Below are 16,738 nucleotides of genomic sequence, written 5' to 3'. Positions count from 1 at the left end.
AGTATTCTATTTCTTTTCATGATGATCATTTTAAGTTATTTCAATGATGTTACTAGCTAACAATATTTGAAAATAATTTTAAATTGGTGATAACTATTTTCATAAGGGCAGTGGCAGAATTTAAAAAAGTGTAAAATGTGTAAATAGGTTAAAGTCCAAAAGCTCACAGATCACTATCTCCAGGTTTCAGTGCTCATATTTAACTCCAAGATGAGGATATCTTGTGGTTATACAAGTGTTAATGAGCACTGTGCAAGCTGCAGTTTCAAATACAATCTTATATTCCCCTCACCTGAGTCTGGGTCCACTGCAGCTCCTCCTTTTACTGTTAATTTCATCTTCTTGGATTTACTGGAACCTTGAAAAAAAGAAACAGATTTCAATTGAAACAAATGGCTACAAATGGCACAAGAACAGTTTAGTACAAAGACTTTATATGAGATATAAAGCCTCCTCTCTAAATATGCTTCCCAGAACACACACCATTGTGTCAAGTGCCTAATTATTCTTAGATTTAGAAATGCAAAGCACCCATTCACAAATGCCGGCACAGTGATTTAACTTTGTTCATATGTGGCTCGTAATGGGGACACTGGAAGACGATGAAAAAATGTAATCAGCATACAAGCATTCTAGCGTTCTATACTGTAAAAGGCTGGTTCAGTGACGTGTTGGTATGTTGGTATTCTGCTATAAAGTCAAATGCTACCTTCTTCTTCTTTCACTTTCCCCGAGCTCTTGCTGGCAGGAGCACCGCTGGACTTGGCAGCCGGAGCCGGATTCTCCTGCTTGATCTCCGCTCCCCACGGCGAAAGGCCGTGAAGGGACACCAGCTCCTGGAAGGCCTTGTCCGAAGACTTGATATCGGACAGGAAGTTCTCTGCCACCACCCGGACACCTGCCTCCTTCACTTCCTCCATCTTCTTGCTTAGCTTCTCTACCTCCTCTGAAAACACAACGCACAGATCACACGAGTCACACAAACAGGAAAACATCAGGTCTTAGAAATAAACTACAAATTAGCTTGAGGATTAATATAAGTGTCTGGAAAAACAGCCTTCCTTCTCTTCCATGGTATCCCACCATCTCTGTACTAATTCATCTGCTACTGTCTAGCTGGATGTAGCTGGATAAGGTGTTTAGAACATTCATTTCCTTTTTGATCCTTTTGTAATCTTTGCCAAAACAAAGCAATGCCAAAAAAAGGTTCTTAACAGTGCGACACAGAAACCTGGAAATTAACAGGAAAGCACTGGCATCTGAAAAATCTGCAGCCTGCATCTGAAAAGGAGAATGAAATAACTTTTGTACTTTGTAAAATCTGCACAAGCACTCAAATAAAATGCAGGTGTGCTTGATATAATAGTAAACCTCTTAGATGCTTACATGTACACTAAGCTTATAAGTCAAACTATAATTTGAACATGAATTACAGTTAGCTTATTCCACATATTTCAATTAGCAATTTTCCAAAAATTATAATTCTAATATAAAAAACTGTTAAGCTGATTTTTACATTATTGCAACAATACTTTATTTTCTTTAGACAATGGCTTCAAATTGTCTAATATTCTTGGGGAAATCCTGAACTCTGACAGTGCTAGATTGGATCCACCTACTCTTTGTGCTGATACACAGATTGGCTTTGTTGGCCGTCCCAGTGATCTTCCCTCCCAGCTCCTCCACAGTAACTTTGAGCTCGTCCTTGTTCTTCACCAGCTTCCCGATGCACAGGATCTTCATGCCTGTCAGGGGTTTATCTGGAAAAAAAAAAGACACTGTGCTTATGTTTGCTGTGCAACACGATTTCCTCTCTAATCATGCCCATTTCCTCCTGGATGCCGGTCAGAAACCTGATCACATAAAATAGCGGAACATGCCACTGCTGTAGATCATACCCGATACTAAAACACTCCATTAGACGCCAGGTAGGTAAAAAACAAAAAGTATCAGCTAAATGAGTTAGCTTTTTGTAACAATGGCCAATTGCTCTTTGTTAAGATATATAACCTATGTAAAACTTAATACATAGATCTTAGTGCAGGTGGTTAGCTGCGTCAGCATGCGTAGGCTGCAAAAGAACAAGTAATAGGTTTATTCCATGCTGAAAAGAGAAGAAAGAAAACACAACGTTTCGGCTGTGGAGCCTTCTTCAGATGTGACGGTTTTTTAGTTGATCAGAAAACACAAATAAAAAAGAACTTCCCCTGGTGCTAAAAAGTTGAATAGCACAAACTGCTCAGATGGTTCATCGCATGAACTTTGGACTCATAATCTGATGGTGACAGAATTTGCATGTGGATGTAGGCTGTTTACACAAGAGGCTCTGGAAATTATTGGAAAAACGTGTGGGTGTGTAACCACAATGTATAATGTATGATCAGCCTTTTTTGAAAGTGCAAGGAAAACAATTTGCATACATACATTCAGTTCAAAAGGAGTTTCAGAGCCCTATAAAGGGGAAGGCGCAGTTCAGTTTTATTTTTTACCCTGTTAATATATACACTGTCTCACCTGCTGGAACTGGAGCAGACTCTGTCACACCAGCTGCACTGGTACTGGTGGAACTGGGCGCAGACGTGGCCTCTATTCGGGGGAACACTCTGTCCTGGCGTTTGAACTTGAACTTCTTCAGGTAGGGGATCTCATGGAATTCCTGTAGGACATATAGGGAAATGGATGGGAATTTGGAGCTACTCTTGCAGTTCTTTATTCAATATTCAGAAACAGTGTCTTCACTGTCATGCCTGAAGTCACAGGAGAATTTCTCATCTCCCATATCGAAGATGCCCGTGCGTATTTGATATAACTGAAATAGGGACCTCTGTATATTAAGTATCACATATTGGTCATACAAGTACACTAAACTTACAAGTCTTACTAATCTGAAAATGCATTACAGTTACAGAGCTTTTAACCATCAATATTCTGAAGTTCACAGGGTTTTCCCTCTGTGTATGACTGTATTCTGTCTGGCTGCTGGTGAGGATTTTAACAATGACGCACCTTAGGAGTGACCCAGTCCTTCCGGTTGGGCGTCTGCGTTTTGGAAACACACTTGGTCCAGGCCGAGATGTTTCCAGTACAATAATAAGCATCACTCTTGAAGACTAGCTGGCCTTGGCATTCTTCACAGGGTTTCAGGGCACCAAATGCCATGCAGTCAGAGAGGCTGTCCAGGATCTGACAGAAGCAAAACAAGAAACATCAAACAAATGCTGATATATTTGCCTCTAAAATACAAGTAAAGGAAATGGGAACTATGTTTTGACTGTCACACGTTATTTTACCTACAATACATCATTTACTGCACTGTACATTTCTAAGAGCACTAAAAGTATGCTATTATGAGGAGACATTATTCTAATTACAGGGTTTCTAAATGTTTTTTTTTCATTAAGGAAAAGTTTATTTATACCTATTATGAACAGTAATTCTGTGTTCACTCAACAGCTAAGAAAGGGTCACTTCTGACTTACAGACAATTCGGGATGTGTAAAGACTTATGGAATTAAACCCTTATGTTAAGTTTGGGAATGGCTGCACAATCAACTGAAAACAATGCAGCATAGGCAAAAGATACACACACTGGTGATGAGCAAATGTGTATACATGTAAAATGCCTGAAAAAGTGATTTTCTCATGCCATTTGTTACGTCCCAGTGTGTGTTCTGTGTGTGTTTTTTCTGTTATGTCCACACTGTTGACCCTTGATTGTTCTCCCTTCCCCATTGGCCCACCATTACACCACACTTTCAGTTGATGTAATCATCAATTAGCTCTCAGCCAATCAGAACACATCTTATTCAGCATATAACATGGAGGTTTTCAGCAAGGAGAGGCCTTTCGTTTGACTTCAGTCCCGTTTGGTTTTGGTTATCGCTTCGCTTCGCTTCTGGTTATTGCTTCGGCTTTGTTTGTTGGTTTGTTTTGCTTTATGTGTGTATTTCCGTATAGCTTCGGCTTTGTTGTTTTGTTGTTTTTTTGTTAGTTTCTTTGTACTTTCGTTTGTTTGTGTGTTCATCCTTGTTTTGCCATTACCTTGTCCCAGTGTTACATGTTCAACTTTTGTGTTCTTTTGTACCCTGCTCCTGTTGATTACTCTTGTTTTCCCTTATTTTGATTCCTGGTTCACTTGTGTTTTTGTGTGAATTTTTGTATATAAGGTTAGTTTAGGTTGTTGGGTACACTTACACACTTAGTTGATTTTGTATTAGTACACTAGTTTAGTGTGGGTGAGTGCCGTTTATCTTGTATGGTTTTGGGTAGTCAGTGCAGGTTAGCTAGGGTGTTGACGACGCCGAAGACCGTGTGTTTCAGGTTTGTCTTTTGTAGTCAGATTAGCTTTCCCTCACTGTCCTAGCCAGCTCCATTTTGTTTGTTATTTTCTTTCCTTTGGCACCACTCTAGTTCCTTACCCTTGTTATCACGCTTCCTAGTCCCTCACCAAAACCCCCCTGCTTCCAAAAGAATTATCCTAAATGTTACACCCCTTTACCCCTAGACACTTGGGGTCGTAACACCATTCCAAAAAAACTCCTTTGTTTCAATGATACCTAAATTGAAATGAAGGATATTACTAGATTAACGATGAACTTAAATGTAACCTTACTATCGAAACATCTAAAATGAAGAAAACAAGCCATTAATTATCTTCAATTCATCTGTCACCAGCAAACCCCACACATTACTGTAACAGGTAACTCTGATCTTTTTAAAATTCCTTTGCTTATTTCTGACGGTCATGCCTGCATTTCGTCTAATCACTCATTTTTTCTTGGAATCTCTAATCACACATCTGATAGAAACATCTGTACCTTTGCATGCAAATGGGACTTCGACAATAATTTGAGCCCAGCTCTCCCTGTCGAAAAGAATTGTGAGCAATTTGTTGATCTAATGGAGAGGACTGTCTACCCAAAGGGGCAATCAAGGGCTTTAACGTTTTATACTACCTGACCAAAGGGAACAAAATTTAAATAAGATGCCAAACAAGCCCAAGCAATAAATGCTAGGCCTCCTGCATATTGCATCCTTTTTTGAAACCCTGGTCCTTCAGTAAACAGGAGTACAAAAGGATGTGTTGGTAGAACCTACGTTGGATTCTCCTGAAGGCACTTCCTGACCATTTGCAATGAGAAGCTCCTTCATGTCATTGGTGGAGCAGGACTTCTTCAACTCATCTTTGATGTTCCAGATGAGCTGGTTCTGTTCCTGCAGAGACAGGAGATGACACCACATTGTAAGGGCTGCTGAATCTTAGGCAGTTTCACTGAACAGCTGGCAAAAACAAACAGGCCCCACAAACCTTAAGCTGCTTCTCACGCTGCTTCTCTTCCTTTTCTTCTTTCTTCTGCTTCTTTTTGGCTGAGGCATCTCCATCTACTTCATCTCCCTTCCTTTTTCTGAAAACGATATCGGTTAAAGTTTGAATGCACAACCAATTAACCTAATCTCTACTCTCTCTCTTCTGGGCATTTTCTTTTTCAAGACAGGGGTCGAATCATGAACTCATATATCAAAAAAGAAGACAAAGTATTCCTTTCTGATTGTGTGTCTTAATGTGCAATATTGATCCCATCCATCTATCTATGAGTTGCAATATTAATGCACACTGTATAATAATTAACCTACTTTTATATCCCACCACATCTTCCAGTAAATGAGCTGTGTGCTCTCCTGGAACTATCAAGACAGAACCTATTAGAGATCTGGTTTTGTTACAACAAAATAAAAAAATTCTTACCACAACACTATATATATATTAATTAGGTTTGTGCGATTAAAGCACTGAATATGTTGAACGTATCTCTAAAGCATAAGATAAAAATTAATTTATTTGAAAGTCAACATTGCATTTTTTAAAATAAAGATCATATAATCCTATTAACTAAATTATTTTAACAGACACGGCTCAAAATATGATACTGTACAATTATTGCTTTATTTATAAATTGTATGCTCCAGGATAAATCCACAGACCTGGAACACAGGGGATTCTGGGGGGCTCACAGACAATGCACACATCACCTTCCATAAACAATAATACACATCAATTATTTAAATATTGAGTTCCATTCTAAAAGCAGTCAACTAAGGCTCCATAATCTAAATTAATGATAACACTGTATAGAGACTCCTAGACTACACCAGTGCACTGTAACTGACAGGGTAAAAAAATTAACTTGTTATATACAATACAATAAAGCACCATAATGCATATAACTGCTTTATATCACAATGGTGTATTCTAAATAAACATTCATAGATCACTGCAAAATAGATAATCAGTGCTGTATACAGAGTATTACAAATTAGAATCACCCATTGCATCTGCAATGTTGAGTATGTTGTGCACATGAAATCCCCCCACTGCAGCCTAATATTTTATCACATCATAAACAGATTACTCTTATCTTTTTTTTACAATTATTTGGTGTAGTATGCTGATCCCCTTTGAAAAGGAACCTAAATCAAGAGGATAAAGATCCCAAACATTCCACAGAATAATCAAATTCTTACTTATTTTGAAATAATTACTTATCTGGTAAAAATACTACCTGTAATAGGTCGTCTCATTATGAAGCTCTACACAAAAAGTAAATGTCTAATTTTGAGGGGTTGTACTATGTTTGCACACTGATACTGTTTTATATGCACATAAAACAGGGTAAATGTGTATTTCTACACACCAAAAATCAATTACTCACTAACAGAGAAAAACAATGACCCCCCAGAGAAGAAACCTACTGCAAACCCATCTTAAGTCCTAAGTAATGTTTGTCCATTTCATTACACCACCCTTTAAATCTAAACCATGGAACAAGTTCACAACAAGAAAACAAGAAAGTCTTGCAGTCCTTACAAAGTGCGAAATTAATAATTTCAAACAATCCAATAAAAGCAGCACCTTTATTATGGTCATATGCTCATATGGGTGTGTGAACTTTCTCAGCGTGCTGTAAATATTCCTACTTGTATTTATCGAAGGGATTTATTAGCAACCAATTACTTATTCCACACAAGACACGACTAGCACGTCTACCTCAGACTTAATTAAGGAGTTCCCTAATGACTCTAATTAAAAAGGGGCCTCATCTTGTCTCTGAAGACCTTCTGACACTGCCTGTCCACCTACTGACACATCATTAACACATCATTAATGGCCTGTGGATAGAGCCACAGTCCAAACAAATGAAGAAAAAAACTATATAAACTCCCTCAATCATTGGACTGAACATAAAGCACCTAAGTAGAGAAAAGTGAATGCACTGAACAGACATTTCGCACAGTCCTGAATGAAAGACAAAGCTAAAAACAAAAATGTATGTTTTTTTTTCAGTGCTCCCGTCAAGCACATAGTGTTCTTATCAGTTTCTGGTGATTCAGACACAGGAGCTTTTGTATTCCTCCAGCACCTTCCCACAGCTGCTGTGTTTTCGGTAAGTAAGTGGAATTTATTATAAAAAAGAAAACATTATCTAAACTCCGTGTAAATTTTTAGAGATTCTAAACATTTTTAGATATCTAACGTTTTCACATTTTTAATCAGATATGAAGAAAATGAGAGCAATTTCATGGCTGAAAAATAAAGAAAAAGCACAAGTCTAACAAGCAAGAATTAAAGCATATCAAAGAAAAAAAATAAAAATGTAATTCTTTTACAAAAATATCTATGGGATATAACAGTAAAAAGCCACAAAAAACAGTTTGTTTCATCTTAGGCAAAACCAAGCAACTGAAACTATTTTGGCAAATGCCTTATAAAAGCATGATGAAAGCATGACATTTTTTCATTCCTGTTCTGTGTATTTGAAGTTATTATGTTCTACCAGCTGTGGACAACTAGCTTATCAAACTGCAGACTATCAAGACCATTTCACATTGCTATAGCAAATAAACAATTTAAATCTTGTTCCAAAGATTATTGCTTTCATCACAAGCTTTTCTTGCAGGACCTCATCTTGTCCTGGAGGACCACATTTTTCAAGACTTAGAATGAATTGGTCAATTCAGCAAATCGGTTGATTCGCTTACGAGGAATGGCCAACCGCAGCACTTGAGAGCTATAGTGTTGGTATATTTATTTCATATAATCTCTATAAACTGTTCAATTTGAGCCCACTTAAGTGATTAAAAAGTTAAAAAGCGGTCAATTATTTAAGGGCAACCCATAAAACCTACCGGAGTGCAGGTGTACAGAAGTAGGATTTGTCAGTCTTGATCTATGTCTTTCTTCCATGTTTTATCCTTTAGATTAGTTTTAGCCTACTGATGATGTGTTATTGCAATAGCAAACATGCTCAGTACAATAGGAACTGCAGGTCCAGAGATTGGGAGGTAGTGTTTGGTTGACGATCATATGTGGGATTATGACTGAAAGCCTCTGAAACAAAATTCCCACCAAAGGGATCGCCTCGATTTTCAGGTTTATTGAAATATTTCAGTTGCATTGCCACATCTACTTCAATAATAAATAATACATTTAAAAAACAAAAACAATTGTAAAAAAAATATTTACAAAATATAAAAATCTAAATATTACAATTAAAATAAAAACAAGTCTTTCTTATCAATCAATATTTGCTTATCTTGTCCTGTGATGTCCTGGTACGTACAGTCCAGTGTGAAGTCCTGCTTTATGCACTGTACCTCTGTGATAGTCTCCTGTTCGCCAAAACTCTTACCTGAAACACTCAACTTTCTGACAAAGGATGAATACTTGAATTTCTATCTCTCTGTAGTTTGACTTCCCAGGCAGTTTTTTTTATTTAAACACTTTGCAATTTAATACTGGTATTTGTAAAAGTGTTGAAACAGACATTCTAACAAATTCTAATTTGCTGCATTGTTTAAGATTTCTTAATTTATAAATTTACAAAACAAAATTTCACTACCTTGTATCATTGACTTTGCCACAGTTTTCTTTTGTCCTCAGAAAACATTTTACTTTTGCAGATAAAGAACAACCAAGCACCACAAAAGCACATCATCCAGTTTATTAGACATATGAGAATAAGAAATTCACAATAAAAAACAGAATATTATTTTTCCAGTACTTTAAGGAATTACACACTTCACTACCATGATTCTCAGAAGCAGTTTTTAAAATGCCTGTAAAAAAACACAGTATGATACTATTCTACATGTTTGCAGACAATAAAATATTAAGCTTTAATAAGCTTACCACCCTAATGAGTCGCTTAGCAATACCAACACGTCTTTATTTCATTCTTAAATGTCTTTTTAAATGTGTAGCACTATGCATTTAAATGTGGGTCAAGCAAAACTAGAGTAAATATTGGAATGTCCAAAATTCTTAAACTATCACTTATAATACCCAAATTTCTTTCAGGTTCTGGATGTTCCATCTTTTTCCCCAAAAAAATGAAGATTTGTTTCTTTCCTTTCAGAAAAAAATAATTTAATACTGTGTTAAAAGCAGACAAATTGTTCCTTCAACAACTCTTTGGATCTGGAGACCATGAATGCCTCCGAACAATTCACAACTGTATCTTTGCAGAACTTCCTGCCTAATCAGACAACAGAGGTCTTCATCTCTCTCAACATCCCTTACACAGTGGCAGAGCTCGTCATTGCTGCCCTCTCCACTGTGGGCAACGTGCTTGTCTGCATCGCGGTGGGGAAAAACAGGAGGCTACGCACGGTCACCAATTACTTCCTGGTGTCACTGGCCTTTGCAGACATTTGTGTGGGAGCCCTGGCCATTCCGTGTGCCATAATGACTGATATGGGTATCCCCAGGCACAACCTGTACCTCTGCCTGCTTATGCTCTCTGTGCTTATCATGTTGACCCAGAGCTCCATCTTTAGCTTGCTGGCTGTAGCCATAGAACGCTATATCGCCATCTTCCTCCCTTTCCAGTACCACAGCATCATGACGTCTCGCAATGCCATCCTCATCATTATCATCACCTGGATCTTGGCCTTCCTCATTGGACTGGTGCCCCTCATGGGCTGGTACAAGACGCCCCCCGAGTCGGGCTATTGCTTCTTTGTCTTTGTGGTAGACATGACCTACATGGTATACTTCAACTTCTTCGGCTGTGTGCTGACCCCCCTGGTCATCATGTTTCTCATTTACGCCCAGATCTTCACCACAGTGAAGCGGCAGATCCGGCGCATGGCTGCGGACAGGGTCACGGGGGGTGGGTCGCAGGACAAACGGGCTGCCAGCATCCGCAAGGAGATGAAGACTGCCACCTCCCTCTTCCTGGTGCTCTTCCTCTTCACGGTCTGCTGGATCCCCCTGCACATCATCAACTGCTTCATCCTACTCTGCCCACACTGCTCCATCCCGGTGCCGCTGCTGCTTGCCACCATCATCCTCTCCCACGCCAACTCTGCCGTCAATCCCATCCTCTACGCCTACAAGATGAAGGCCTTCCGCAGGACGTTCAAGGCCATTTTTCTGTGCTGCAGCAATGTGATCGAGCCAGAAGACGGCCAAGACAGGCCAGGCACCACTGGCAACAAGACCTGACCGACTCTTCCTGGGAAAAGCAGGCTGAGACACTGGATTTTAAACAAAGCTTCTGTTTTTCTACATTTATTTAAACGTATTTGCATGTTTTTTGTGAAACGCTTCAAATCTGTGTTTTTGGTGCTTTTCCTTTTAAAATACAAGATTTTTTTTTTGGGGGGGGGTTCCCAAATTTTGTCTTTTAAGTCAGAATGTGGGTCACAAAAACACCACTGTGAAAGCTTTGCTTTCTTAATTTATTATTTAGAAATACAGTAAATCCTTGCTCTATGCAAATTAACCGCATGTGATTTTGAGTATCTGAGCGGACATTTCTGTATTTTCATATTATTTCACCTTGCACGACCTCCAGTTTGAGCTTCAGAACCTCAAGACATGTCCACATTCTCCTATTCTTAAAGTGAACGTCACATTATGACATTGAGCTTTGTTGATTATTAATATTTGCTTGTGCAAAGAAGTGTTAGAAATAGAAATAGTGGTTTCCTACAAAGAAGCGATAATCATTAGTTAATACATAAATTAATTTAAAAATTAAAACGGCGCCTAAGTGTATGAGAAACGACGAAGAGCCAAGTGTTGCTAAACAGTCTAGATACAGGACAAGAAAAAAATAAAGTGTTTGATAAGTAGTGTGAAGGACTAATAGGACTAAGTTGGTTGGTTGTTTGGTGTAAGTGGAAGAGTGACATTGCTTTTAAGGTCTCATACATTTCACGCGACCCAACCTAAATGGGGATCATTATAGAAATAAAGGTAAAAATTGTCTGAAACTCTTTTAAAAATGTTCTAGACTTTAAAATATTATTTCCAAAATACACTGTTTTTCATTACTTTGATGTTATTTCTATTTTACTTTATTCTAGGTGAAAAAAAGGTTTGAGGGATTTTAATACGTTGAATTTCCCTATTTTTCCCATAAACTCAAGGGTGACAAGCTATTATTGTACATCTTTCGTGCCTTCCATCATACACTTTTTCAACAGTCTCATAAAAAAGCTAATGTACTATAAAGCACTCAAAAGAATATCATTGCAATTATATACTTTACATTTTCTTTCAGAAGAATATTCTAGTGCATTCAAGTACAATGTTCACAAATATGAATTGAATTCCAATCACTTCCATGTTTTTTTAAGATTTCCATGCATTAGCCTGCAGGCAAATATAGAGTTTTGGCAGATGACTTTCTAAGAACAATGTTTATGATAATCTGACAGTACTTACACACAAGAGTATTCCAGACTTTGTGTTCCAAAATTAACCGTTATCCCTGGCATACTCTTCTGGGTTTTTGTGTGACTATTTTTTTCTCTTCCCCAATTAATAATAATAATAATAATAATAATAACATCACTTTATTAACCTTTTACAATTTCTTGCATTAGGAATTATCTTTTCACATACCCCAGCTTGCTCTCCATGAGACATGCAGACACCCAGATAGGGAGAGAGCCTGGGGTCCGAGCGCAGGGTCAGCCACTGTACGGCACCCCTGGAGCAGTTGGGGTTAAGGGCCTTGCTCAGGAGCCCAACGGAGTAGGATTCCTCTGCCAGCTGCGGGATTTGAACCAGCAACCTTCCAGCCACAGGCGCAGATCCTTAGCCACAGAGCCACCGCTCCGCCCCATTACTGTTACTGCTACAATTACTGTTTTAAACTGTACAGGACTCTTCTAAGGACCTTAATGCAATGTTTTGATTCAGGCAAGTCTAATCAGAGATGCTGGGTGAAGGAGTATTTATATAATAGTAATAATTGCTTACACTTATATAGCGCTGTTCTGGACACTCCACTCAAAGCGCTTTACAGGTAATGGAGACTCCCCTCCACCACCACCAATGTGCAGCATTCAGCTATCAGTGGGGAGGAGAGCAGAGTAATGAAGCCAATTCATTTCTATAGATTACTTCAATTCTATAGATACAATATGTACTGTTGAGAGCAATAACAATTTAATTAAGGACAAACATCCTTTAAAAGTATATTAATGTCTGATAAATGCTGTAAGATCACTGCCTAAAACCTTAAAACACTTAAGTGTCTGGGGTTTTGGAATTGATTTTTTTCAAGTGCACAAATAATTCAAGGTGATGTGTATTAAAAAGCTGATTCAAACATATGAGATAACATACATTATCTCTGTAGACCTTCAATACATTTACTAAAATCATCTAGCGTGCACAGAGTAAGTCTGAATTTTAAAAAAGCTGTAGCCCATATACTTTAGCTATAAGTAGAGCTATCAATGTTGTATTAAAAGTAAAGCAGTAAAAATTCAGGAGTGTGTTTCTTGTATTGGCTTCTGACAAAAAATGTTTTTCTTGAAACAAAAAAGTGGCATGTACCGTCACATTCTAATTTTAATTTCCACAAATCTGACATTCCCATGATTGCCTTAATTTTAATATTTAACATAAAACTTTGAAAGTGTATGTTGCCCCTCAATAAGGGTGTTTGATGATGGAAAAAAATACAAATATGCCTGCAAACAGTGATTATAGGTAGCCAATGGGCAAGTCCTTTACATGGGCATGTTTCAGACTTATGGCTTCCTATATGTATTACAGTATATAACCATAATTATACGATAATTCTGTAAAGTGCTAAAAGAAGCTGACTTTTATGAAAGGTCATGGGAAAAGGATTTTTTTTTAACACAAAGCTCCAGAAGCACAAATCATAACAGGTCAAAGATCTCAAGTAAACCTTGTAATATGAAATAATAAGTTTTTCACGTGTATGTATTAAGACCACTGCTTTCCCTAATTTATATTTAAAAAATCTACATAATTAGATTTGCAGACAGTACCAAACTAAAAGGATAAGCAAAGACTGTGGACAACAACAAAAAAATTGAAAAGGGCACAGATCAAATACAGGACTGGCCCAATACCTGACAGAACACATTTAATTTAGACAGGTACAGGGTGTTACAAGCTGGAAGCAAAATCAACTACGAACACAAACTGAGAAAGACTGAACTTGAAGAAGCTACATAGGAGAAAGACCATCTGTGTAGACATTTGAATTGCTAAACAGTGTGAGGAAGCAATAAAAAGGAAAGCACAGTGTTATAATATATACTTACAAAGCAAAGAACTGAAATTAAGGAATATAATGTTAAAATTGCACTGCTAAGACATCCTTTAAAATGCCAACTACAATACTAGTCACCAAGATGCAATAAAACACATTGCTGCTCCAGAATCAGTCTAGAGAAAAGCAACCATTCCCAAGCTCAAAGAATGTTCTACACCGATGGGCTAGAAGAACTTTTTAGTTTTTAAAAGAATACTACCATGACACATCACAGTATATTAAAAAACCTCAAAGTCACCGAAGAAATCAGTCCTATTGATGCTTTTCGGACTTGAAAGTGAAATGAAAAAACAAAATGACACACGTGGTATCAATAAGAGACACTATTGAAAATTCAGAACAGTAGGCATTTTGTTTTAACAGAAAAGGTTGTGGGAATATGGAACAAGCTGTCCAGCCATGAAGTCGAAGCTCATACTCATACATACCTTGGATCAATTCCTACTGAAACAACAAACAAGCTACAAACGAGCAAAATGGTCCCCTGTTATTAACCCTGTACCACAATAGATCTGTGCTGAGAAAATATCACAATATCACACAGAACAAATTGCAAATCATGGAAATCAGGGAAAAGAGAGCAAAATAAAGAAAGCAGACAGACACGTGTAGAAACATACCCTTCAGTCTTGACAACTGGCAGCCTTTTCTTCAGCTCTTCTTTATCCTCTGCTCTTAAAGCGGCGAATCCTTTAAGCTGCGAGGCGCAGTAGGCAGGTTTGAAATCCAGTTCCTCCCTTCTGCTTACAAAGCAGCTTGTGTGGTACCAGCGGTCAATTAAGCCCAACTGAGGCTTCTCTGGGTCAATTGTCTTCTTAGACACCCTGATTTGATCCTGAAAAACAACCAGACATCAACTAAGAAAAACTTTACTCCTAGCAGTGTCTAACACTGCAAGTTACTAAAACCACAACTGATATCATTTGAACATAAGTGTGTTAAAAGAGGTACAGAAGTAAAGGATGCATAAATTGTAAGATTTTTTGATCACGGAACTTATACCATGCCTGAGCAACACGTTTTGACAAACCTTTCAAGGCCAAGACAGCTAGGAAGACTAAATGAACTTATTTCTTCTTGAACTAGGACAGTACAAAAAAAAGCAGTGCTTTCCTCTAGAGATGTGCAGTTTAATTAAAAAACTAAAACCAAACTGAAACATACTCAGTTTTTGGGCTCGTAATGGGCAATTGTTTTTTGCAATTTCTGTAATGATTTTTGGTGTCTGGCAGCAACAACATTTCTGTAGTTAGATATCATCGGCAACTTTTATTGCACAAGAACTCCCATTGGTCATTTTAATCGGTCTGTCTTTGATGGCGTTTAGGTATTGTATTCTCTGTATCTGTTCGGGAAAGGAAACCAAGAACTCATAGGCACACAGGCTACTGTGATCAGAAAATCTGTGCAGGATATTGCTCCGAGTTTGGCCAGCTTTTGACAAGTTTCCAATTTTCCAATAAATAAACCTTTGAATTTAGTTTGTGATTGCTTGATGCCTACATAATGCTTATATATGTAGTAATGTCATACATTAAACAGTTTTTAATGAATTATATATTTAAAGGATTTTAAAACAAAATCAAAATTAAATTATTAAATATCTTGACATACACAATTTAAAAAGCAGTCCACCAGCCTTTTTTTCTACTGTAATTAATCATGCATTTTAATTTTTTTTAAAGTAATCTCTAACTGAGCAAAAAGTCTGTTTTTCTCCCATAACTTAACATTGACCAAAAGTCTAAGTGGACATTTAGACACCTTGCATATCACAAAACACTGGCTTTACAGCACTGATAAAAGGTTGATCGACAGTGATCAATAAGCAGTATTGTGTCTCTAAATTGTGTACAAAGAAAGTCATTGCGAATTACATAAATTACATACAAATGTCTGCAGATATAAATTTAAATTTATGCCACTTAGAGGTGCACATAAAAAGCAAGTATACTCATTAATATATTTTAAACAATAAAATTTCCCACTAACGTATTATTAAACAGTACGTATGTACAGGCTAGGTTTTTACCTTTTATAAGAAACCTGCAAAACAAACCAGTTTGGAGAACAGCTCATCTGTCTCAGCAACAATCTCTGTGACTTTCACTAATTCTAGTGTGTCAGCAAAACGATTTTTAGATGTAATGTAGCTGCTTCTGCATACAGAATTTTTTTTGTTTTTTTTCCCCAAAGAATGTAAAATACCTGACTTATTGATTACTTTTAGAGCACCTGTGTGCTTCTTTTGCAATTTAATATTGTAAGTGCATATTATTTTCAATTATGAAGTCAGCGTGTAGCATTAGTAGGTCAGTATTATTATACCCAGGTTTGAACAAGGTTTTTTTTTAGAAATACTTCCTTTCTTTGCAGCATGTTATGGTCTTAAAAACATAATGTTAACAGCATCACTTATCACTTAAATACCGAAAAAGATTTTTTTGTATAAAACCGACCGGTAACTGAACCGACCTAAAATATCAAAAACTGCACATCCCTATGTTCCTCAGACTTTTGCTCTTTGAAATTTAAATTGATCTCTATGATGTTATCCATGATTTATAGAGCTTAATTACAACAAAGAGACATAGGAATGTGTCATTAAGGTAACAGTTCTCAGTGCATTGTACTTTATTTCAATTCCATCTCGACAGGAATAAGATGAGACAGCAAGAAAAAAGTTTGGCATTTGCTCAATCCATGTGAATATTTCTGACCCTGTAAACAACACTGGTTCATAGTTAACATTAAAGGAATGAGGTGTTAAAACACTTTGTTGTATGAACTGCTTCTTCATTCACTGTTAAGTTAATATTTCTTTAAGGAGACACTGTCAGAAATGCATTTTCTTATAATTTGGAGTGACATATTCCTTGAAACTTTACTGTACTTTTTAAAAACTAGGCTAGATACAATGGCTTTTTCAAACTGCATTAAGTAAGATTTTAATACAAATTTGAGGTAACTGGGGTAAAAGGGGTAAATGACAATGTATGAAGTCTTGTTTACAAGTGAAAGCTTCTTCAGCATCTTCAGGACTCTAAAGCAATAATTCACCAAAGTGAAGAAATGTCCAAAAATGAATCCATGACAAATTCAAATTTATCAATGAGAAGAAACACCAGTGA

General features: G+C 37.2%; 2 protein-coding genes across 2 annotated transcripts in view; one reads left to right on the top strand and one right to left on the bottom strand.

Moving 5' to 3' along the window:
- The window catches only part of parp1 (poly (ADP-ribose) polymerase 1), a 43,477-nt gene that overhangs the window by 15,032 nt on the left and 11,707 nt on the right, over nt 1–16,738 (bottom strand). The window contains exons 4-11 of the mRNA XM_088933263.1: nt 14,228–14,442; nt 5,309–5,405; nt 5,098–5,214; nt 3,007–3,183; nt 2,515–2,656; nt 1,620–1,760; nt 710–946; nt 293–358 (exon numbers count right to left, since the gene is read on the bottom strand). Of these exons, the coding sequence (XP_088789389.1) occupies nt 293–358; nt 710–946; nt 1,620–1,760; nt 2,515–2,656; nt 3,007–3,183; nt 5,098–5,214; nt 5,309–5,405; nt 14,228–14,442 (1,192 nt within the window). The remainder of the gene's footprint in view (nt 1–292; nt 359–709; nt 947–1,619; nt 1,761–2,514; nt 2,657–3,006; nt 3,184–5,097; nt 5,215–5,308; nt 5,406–14,227; nt 14,443–16,738) is intronic.
- On the top strand, nt 9,485–10,504 carry adorb1a (adenosine receptor B1a). Its single transcript, XM_088906310.1, has one exon. The coding sequence runs from the start codon at nt 9,485–9,487 to the stop codon at nt 10,502–10,504; it is 1,020 nt and encodes a 339-aa protein (XP_088762436.1).

Source organism: Atractosteus spatula, chromosome 2 (assembly GCF_055471065.1).
Source record: "Atractosteus spatula isolate fAtrSpa1 chromosome 2, fAtrSpa1.hap1, whole genome shotgun sequence".
Lineage (NCBI taxonomy): Eukaryota > Metazoa > Chordata > Actinopteri > Semionotiformes > Lepisosteidae > Atractosteus > Atractosteus spatula.
This window is presented reverse-complemented; position numbering and strand designations above follow the sequence as displayed.

Excerpts from the sequence above, each read along its gene's own strand:
- adorb1a (XM_088906310.1), top strand. The coding sequence starts at position 9,485 with ATGAATGCCTCCGAACAATTCACAACTGTATCTTTGCAGAACTTCCTG.